The sequence below is a fragment of the Malurus melanocephalus genome, unplaced genomic scaffold (genome assembly GCF_030028575.1).
Source record: "Malurus melanocephalus ecotype Western Australia unplaced genomic scaffold, MMel_1.1 scaffold_378, whole genome shotgun sequence".
Lineage (NCBI taxonomy): Eukaryota > Metazoa > Chordata > Aves > Passeriformes > Maluridae > Malurus > Malurus melanocephalus.
Window position 1 is genome coordinate 526,915 of NW_026623610.1, and position 8,307 is coordinate 535,221.

At 53.5% G+C, this 8,307-nt stretch overlaps 1 protein-coding gene across 1 annotated transcript; it reads right to left on the bottom strand.

Annotated features, from left to right (window-relative positions):
* Nucleotides 1-491: 491 nt before the first annotated feature.
* Nucleotides 492-8,069, bottom strand: TEKT3 (tektin 3). The gene is made up of 7 exons (XM_057378886.1): nucleotides 7,494-8,069; nucleotides 6,891-6,974; nucleotides 5,276-5,346; nucleotides 4,908-5,051; nucleotides 2,679-2,901; nucleotides 2,035-2,189; nucleotides 492-723 (listed from the first exon to the last, which is right to left on the bottom strand). Exons 1-7 carry the CDS (start codon nucleotides 8,067-8,069, stop codon nucleotides 492-494), a joined length of 1,485 nt encoding a protein of 494 aa, XP_057234869.1.
* Nucleotides 8,070-8,307: the final 238 nt, after the last annotated feature.

Genomic DNA, 8,307 nt, shown 5'->3' on the forward strand with positions numbered 1-8,307 from the left:
ATTACCATTAGAAATCAGCTTCAAATGCACATTTTTTCTGTTTTAGGAACAGCACAAAATGCAACTTTTTCYGGGACAGTTTGTGTTTCTTCTGCTKCATCATTAAAAGTCCTTCAYGGATGTCAGCAGCTCATTATTCTGACAAGTGCCTTTAYTTCCCCTGGTGCCTTTTCCACATCACACACACTCAAAAGGAGGAAGATGAGRCAGTTTTTCTCCTAAAACACAGACTGGAAGGGTAGGGATGGATCCCCGTGGGTGGATTTGGTGACATACAGGATATTTTCAGCTCCTTTCTGGCACAGAGTGAAAGAAAAAATACAAAGGAAAAAAWTTATCCTGGTAACTCCACAAACAAAACACTCATTTAACTTCYACCCGGAACTTACATCAGGAAATGAAATCCTAACACATTTGTGAAATTGCAACAATTGTATTTGCAAAGAAGCTGAAGAAAAGTGGGAATGTGTCCCAGCACGGGTGCTGTGTGCTCAGGTGAGTCCTGCTGAGACGTAGCCCAGGATCTGCACGGTGCTGGGATAGCTCTTGCGCATGCCCATGCAGCGCTCCTGGTCGATGAACAGGGAGTTGTTCTTGACCACCAGGTCGTACTCCAGGACGCCCTTGGAGCGGACCAGCATCTGCAGCATGTCCTCGGAGGCRCGCAGGCACTGGTGCAGGTTCCGCAGCGTTTCGTTGATCTCATTGACCTCTTGGACGAGGCTGCCAAAGAGCAGAGCCCCGTTAGCCATCCCCCCATGGAGGGTGTCCATCAGAGGGGCCCTTTGGGCACAGCATTTCCCCCTCAGCGTACTCAGACTGATTTCAGTGCCCYGTTCCCTGGTGTGGGAAAGCCAAGGGCAGAGCGTCTCCCAACCTCCRTGGGGAGGAATGGATAAGTTTGCTCCAAAGCTTTGGATACGTTCAGCCATGTCTGCCTGAGCAGCTTGTGCCACTGGGAACAGGGATGAGCAGCTCTGGTTTCCCATTTCCGTTTGGGTCTGTGGGTTTGTTGGTTCACCCTCCTGGACTCCCCTGTGCAGGGGTCCTGCCCACCCCCCTGGATGGACACACAGCACAACAGGACACCTGGGAGAGGCTAACAGGGAATGTGGGACAGGGATGGAAAATCCACCGGCATGTCAGATGCTGAAGGAGCTCTGGGGATGGGATTAAATCACTTTGAAAAGGGAACTGTGCTCAGAGGGCTCCCAGGAGGAGCTGAGAGCTTTGGTGCCTCCCAGGGCTGCTGCAGGGCACTCCTTGGGGTGCAATCCCAAAGTCCTTGAAAGGATTTCCAGTGTGCCCAGTGAGGGGAGGACAGCCCTTACTGCTGTTCCACATGTGCACCCTTCCTTGAAGACACCAAAAGGAAGGAGCTCAGTGCTCTCAATCTCAGCCTGTTGGACAGTAGGATCATGGAATCATAGACCAGAATCCCAGAGTGGGTTGGGCGGGAAGGGACCTTAAAGCCCATCCAGTGCCACCCCTGCTGTGGGCAGGGACACCTCCCACAGTCCCAGGCTGCTCCAAACCCCAAGATCTCCCTGCCCTCACTGTGCCAGGGTCTCACTGCCTCCACATTGAATAATTCCTTCCCAAGATCCCATCAATCCCTGCCCTCTCTGAGTTTAAGCCATTGCCCCTTGCCCTGTCACTCTCTGCCTGTGAAAAGTTCCTCTCYCTCCTTTTTAAAGTCCCCTTAAGGTGCTGGAGGGCCACAGCAGGGAGAATAAGGGACTTATCCTTCAAAACTGAGCACATCCAGCCACCTGGAAGAGGCAGGAGAGAAGATGAGGTTTACTCAAGTGGGAAAATTGCAGCCCCTCGTGGGATGGCATCAGGYTGGACCTGGCTGTGGTGTCCAGCTTTTGTCACGGGTGCAGAGCACTCCCAGCACCCAAAGGCTGGGACACCTGCTCAGTGCCTTAGACTCTACCAGGGCACTTATGGAAGGAATATTTAGGGGGAAAAAAGCAATTTTGTCATTCAGAGATGCTCCTGAGTGACTCCTGGATCCCTGCCAGTCCTTACCGGAGCTGGGCAGCGTCCCGGCACAGCTCCACGTTGGGTCTCCTCGTGCGCTCATCCAGCCGGGTCTGAGCCAGCTTTAACTCAACCTCTTTGTCCCTGATGGTCTTTTGGATGACTTGGATCTTTGTCTCGATCTGGAAGATTTCCTGTCGTGTCTGGGGTGAAACAGAATCACAGTATCAATGAAAAAATATCTTCTCAAGCGATCACATCGTTCCTGTTTCTCCTGTTTGTGCAGAAAACACCCCAAGTTCAATGAGCAGCCCCTGGGCCCAGGYCACATCAAGGCAGATGCAGCAGAATTTTCAGGGGAAAGCTGCTCTTTACTGTTGCTGTCACATCAGAGGAGCTTTGGGAGCAGTGATGGATCTGTTGAATTACCAGCTTCCCAAAACTGCTGCTTGCAAGGACTGATCATCCATCAACGAATGGAGGGAAAGGTTTGAACAGCTCCTCATTTCAGGATGTGACAGCAGCCCACAGTGCTGCAAACTTAACCCATCTGGAGCGGCTTCCAGGAAACTTCCCTTGAGTCCCACAGGTCTGAGCCAGGTGCCATCAGTGATGTCCCCACGCTGTGTCCCCTGGGCCATACACGATACCCGTCCATCCGCGATGGCAACACGAGGGCAGGGCTGGGGTACCTTGGCCAGGTGTGTCTGGATCTTGCTCTTGGCGTTGGCGATCTCGGTGATGCGGCTGGTGAAGGCRTCGTTGACCTTGCTGAACTGGCGCCACATTTCGTCGGCCGTGCCCATCAGGAGGCTCTCGGTGCTCGCCCGCAGCTTGGCCGAGGTGGCGCGGGCGCTCTGCGAGCGGAAGATGTTGTTGTCCGTGAACCTGGCCCACGTCTCCGGCACTGAGACCCTGAGGGGGGAGAGCACAGGCCCTTGTGTTGTGGGTTAAAATTCCTCTCYTTTTGTTCCCTTTCTTTGGGAATTTTTTTTCTTCCCCCATTTGTTGCTGGGATACGTAATTACCGATCATCCTTTTTAATTGCTGAGTGTTTTAAAAGACAATGATACCTATGCCACACCCTAATGGTCGAAGACAGCTTTTGTGTGGTGGGGAGGGCGGGGGGGGGGATTGGGGTTTTTGGTTTTTCTGGTTTCGCGGAGAGGGGGGTTCCTTCTTGCGGCACCATGGTTTGCTCTGCTGTGCCTGGCCAGAGGATTTCCAGCTTCAGGGGGGTGAACTCTGCTCCATCCTGTTTCGCAGCAGGCGCGATTCCTGCTCGGCTCTGTGCGGTTCTGGGTTTCTTGCTGTCCAGAAGAGCACTGGCGTTTTCCGCTGTGAGTTTTGCAGAGAAACTTTTCTCCATCCACCTCTGCCATTTTGTRTCAATCATTGGCGCCGCGGGAGATCTGAGCCAGCCGGGACCCACGCCACCACGTCCCCTGCAGCCTCCGGAGAATTGTCGCACCCTCCCTGCCCAGCCAGGAGCCAACAGCGTCTCTGCCCAGGACTGTAACTTCACCAAGGGGGGAGACTGTGTCTCTGTAAGGCTGTCACTGGGTTTGGGACTGGGCTGGTTGTTGCTATTGTTATTGTTACTTGTTTCACCTTGTTATATATATATATATATATATTAGTAAAAACTGTTATTCCCTTTTACCCATAGTCCTGCCTGAAAGGCCGTGATTTTTCAAAGCTGTAATAATTCGGAGGGAAGAGGGGGTCATATCCACCACTCCAAGGGGGGTCCCTGCCTTCATTAGCAAATACCTGTCTTTCAAACGGGGACACCTTGGCAAAGCCGCGCTTCTGAGCCCGGGTGTGCAGGGATGGAAATGAAACCTACGCTCTGAATTAAATCACGTGCAAGTGAAACATCTGTAGCCCATTCGTGTGATGATAGGTATCAAAGGAGGGCACGCTYACAAAGACAACTTGTGAAAGCTCAGACAAAAAAAGATTCTTCCATAAAAAATAGAGATTTCAATCAGAGCTGCTGTTTACATTTTCAAGGCATTAAGTGCCAAGGAATTCCCAGCCTCACGGGGACACACAGATCACAATTCAGTCAATTCCTTTTGCTCACAGCCCATCTCAGCCTCCCCCTGAACCGAACGAGCTTTGGATCCCACTCCATTCCCTGTCTGTGCATTCGGGATTAAGTTCCTGCYTGTGCAATAGTCCAGAACAAGGTCAACAAAAGACTTAAATACCACATAAGCTCCATTTAAAACCTGCTGATTCTCGGCACATTTTACCCCCTGTGAATTTGTGCCTCAATCCTTTGCAATCCATTTCCCTGTCTAAATAAGTCTGAGCTCYACTGTGAATAATTATTTAACTATTAGAAAAACTGTATCAATCTGTGCCTCTCTTAAGCTTCATGTGTGTGTGTGATCAGATTTATTCCCTCAGCTCTTTGCCACTTAGGGCATCTYTCTGTGAGTGCTGGCTTAGGTCACTGTTCATTTACTGCAGAGCCAAAGCCAAATTCCTGGCACCCAAAAGCAGCTGAATCCTGTCCCAGKACCATGCTCTCATTTCTTTATTATCTGGGTCATTTTGGCTCCCTGCCAAGCCATCTCCAAGCAGGGGTGAAGCCCCAGACTTTCCACGAGTGAGGAACACTCAGGCAAGCACTGACACATCTTTGAAAATATGAACTTAATGAGCTGTGCAGAGGTGCTGGGCTGAATTCGTTTGCAGGCTGAGCTCTGAGCCCTGATCTAATGATTAATTGAATTTGCCCGCCAGGTGTTTGGCATCCAGCTCAAAGCAAAGGGTTCTTCTCCCCCGGGARACACCAGAGGGCATTGACCCCTGGAGGTGGTGTCTCCAGGAGGGATGGRTGGRKGGATGGATGTGCCTTCAGACTGGGCTGGGAAATGCCAGCTCCCTGCCAGGGCCCCAGCACTCACGTGGCATCGATCCTCTCCACGCCTTTGAAGAAGTGGAGGCCTCTGGAGCTGTTCTTCAGCTGGTAGCACTTGCTGTCGATGTGGTGGCCTATCTGCTTGTCAGCCAGGTCCTTCTCCAGCTCCTGCCGTGCCTCCTTGTTGCACCTGGAGCCCACAAAGAGCCGGCCTCAGTGAGGATGGAGCGATGGGATGGTTCTGTGCCCACCCTGCTGCCCTGCAGCTCCTGTGTGCTCCCAGTGGATCCCTCCCCTGCCTGCCTCCCGTGGAGCCTGCAGGGTTCCAGCCTCAGGGAGTGGTGCAGGAGGGATCTGCTGATGTGCAGCAAATGCACATCAGCCCTGCAGCAAGGGCCCAGCGCCCCTCCTTACATGAGCTGGTTGTTCACCGTGTCCAGGCACTGCTGCAGCCTCTCCCGGCATGACCTGATGATCTTGATTTCCTGGGCAAAGACAGAACAAACCCCATCACCATCTCTGCTCACACATCCCCGACACCCCTCCCCTTGGGCCTCTCCAGCCTCACACACAGCCAGAGCTTCCCTGCCCCACAGCAAACGGGGGGCACCCCACCCCAGGCACCGACCCTGAGCCATGGCCAGGGACCAGGAGGGGACAGGAGGGGGCTGTGGCCATGGCCAGGGACTGGGAGGGGACAGGAGGGGGCTGTGGCCATGGCCAGGGACCGGGAGGGGACAGGAGGGGGCTGTGGCCATGGCCAGGGACCGGGAGGGGACAGGAGGGGGCTGTGGCCATGGTCAGGGCCTCTGAAATCCCTTTCATGGTGTGTTCCCAAGTGTTTTCATCTTGGCATCCATGGCCAGAGCTGCTGACTCCATGGCAGGGAGACAGGGCCAATCCTGAGCTGACACGAACAGCAGCAGTGGTACCCYGAGCCAGCAGCGCTCCACATCCCCATCCCCAATCCCAATATCCTCCCCCGTACAAGAAATCCCATCCATCTGGGACAAAAGGACCTCGGTGTAAATCCCCTGTCAGYTCTAGGAAGGGTTCAGCTCCCTTGGGGAAGGCTCCTGTTGCTCTCTGCTCCCTCGAYTCCAACAATATTGTACCTGTGAAGCCCCAACTCCCAGATGCTGGTTATCAGTGGATGAAAATCAAACCCAGGGATTTTTAGTCCCTCCTGTCTGCAGGACCCAGCTGAAAGGACAGCCTAAATGCATCCCAAACACTTAAAACCCTAAATGGCATTATGGAGTTATCAGCTCGGATAATTTTCCTAAACTCTCATGACTAATCTTTTAACTTTTCCGGGCCTGACTCATAAAAAAGAGTCTTCTAGAAGAGCAGTGGCTTCACAGCCACGTGGCTGCAATTTTCTTCCCAGTTTTGTGAGGCTTTTTCAGTGATCCTATTTAGCTGTACCCTGCATTAGGATCCCATTTGCTGTGCCAGCTCTCCTCATGTTTGCTTTTAATTCATGATTGAAATCAGCCCAGATAAAGGCAGGCAGGAGTGCAGGTTTTTATGGTTTCTATCAAATCCATTGTCTGAGCACACAGAGTGACAGCCCTGCTGCAGCCACACAGCCTGAGCAGAGCAGAGATGTGGCAAGTGTAATTAATAKATTTTATTAGCCCAGCTAACACAGCTGGGGAAGCAGCTGAGCTGTGGGGCACACAGTGCCCTCTCCATCTGAGTGTATTTGTGTGTGAGRTACAGAATGTGCTAGAGATAGATCATGTAAATAAACAGAGATGCTGTGCTGCCACAGGCAGGGCCATSTCACAGGCTCCTCTAAGAGGGACAGAGCACCCCGATGTGTCACACAAACCCAGCTGGTTTCCAGCTCTGCCTCCCTCTGCCCTGGGTGGGAACACCAGCCCCTGCCCCAGCAGGTTTGGAGCTTGAAGAATTTAGCACCTCACCAGCACTGAAGAGCCAGTGAGGGAACGGGCTGCCAAACCCGTTTGGGGGAGTTTAGGCAAAAATAATCCTGACACGTGCTGAGTGTTGCCAGACTTACTGTGATGAGCTGTTTCTCCACATCGTCGTTGACCAGGTCGATGCCCATCCTCTTCTCCCGATTCAGCAAACACTTGTGAGCGACCTGGAGGGGAAACGTCGYGACATCAGTGATGGCTGCAGGCCAGGGCTCCCTGCAGGGGCAGTGCCCGTGTCAGGAATGGAGGAAAAGCAAATATAGGTGGGCACAGGGATGGCAGCCTGGAAAAAGCTGCCCGAGGCAGCGGGGTTAGCTGACCACAGCAGCCAAGTGCAACATCAGCAGGGAATCGATGAGAGGGAGCACACGTGTCCCTGGTCCAGCACAGCTGAATGCAGGGACCTGTGGCAGGCTCRGTGCTGATCTCCCCAGAGCCTCGTGGTGACACATGGGCTCTCGTGTCCCAAACCAGGATTTTGGGTATGGAAATATTAGGTTAAACAGACACTCCAGTGACATGCTCAGCGTGTGCTGGAGGGGATCCCGCAGATGCAGGGGATTTGTTTATCATTGCCTCGACTAATGGGCTCTTCATAAAAACGTCCCAGTGTCACAGAGCTGGGATGAACTTTCTGAGAGGTTGGAGTGGCTGCAGATGTTCGGGATGGGGTGCAGGGTCCCTACCTGGAAGGGGCCCTCGGTGTCGGCCAAGGCTCTCTCCAGCCGTTTCTGCATGTCTGCCAGGGAGTTGGTCTCCCTGATCATGGCATCCAGCTCGATGCAGAGCTCGGATTTCCAGTACTCGATGTCATTGACCCGCTCTCCCAGGTTCTGGGTGCTCTCTCCTTGGGTCCTCTTGGTCTGTTGGTACACGTCCTTGATGGTGCGGGTCAGGTCGGCCCTCAGGCGCTCCGCGTTGTGCCGCGTGGTCTCCGACTCCTTGTAGTTGGTCATGTTGTTCCTGTGCCAGTCATCCAGCGTGTGCCGGGTGAACACACTGTTGGGTCTCTCGGAAATGAAGGGAACCATCTTGGTGGGGGGGTGCCCTGGGAAGCTTTCGCTGAGGGGACTCAGGGTTGGGTTGAGGGCAGCTGCTTTGTAGTAGGTGTTGGGCATCCAAGGCATGGTGAAGCTCTCCGAGTGAGAGGCTGGGCGGTTCTTGTAGCTCGCGGCCATGGTGCTGGTGGCTGGCAGCACCTTGGGAGGCGGTGGCCGTGGCTGGCTGAACTTGGCTTTCAAGGGATAGCCGTAGAGGTCCATCCTGGAATGCTGCTGCTGTGGGTCCTGCACAAAGGAGGCAGAGGAAAACCTCCCTCAGACAGTTCCTGCCCTTGTGGTACCTCTTACAGCAACAGCCCTAGCTTGTGATGGGACCAGCCCTGCCCAGGGCACCCACCCAGCCCCTGAATCTCCTGAATGTAAATCACCTCCAACAGAATCCCAAGCATTTGCATAGGGATGCCTTTGATAGCAGCTTAGCTGTTGGTACTTTGTGTTG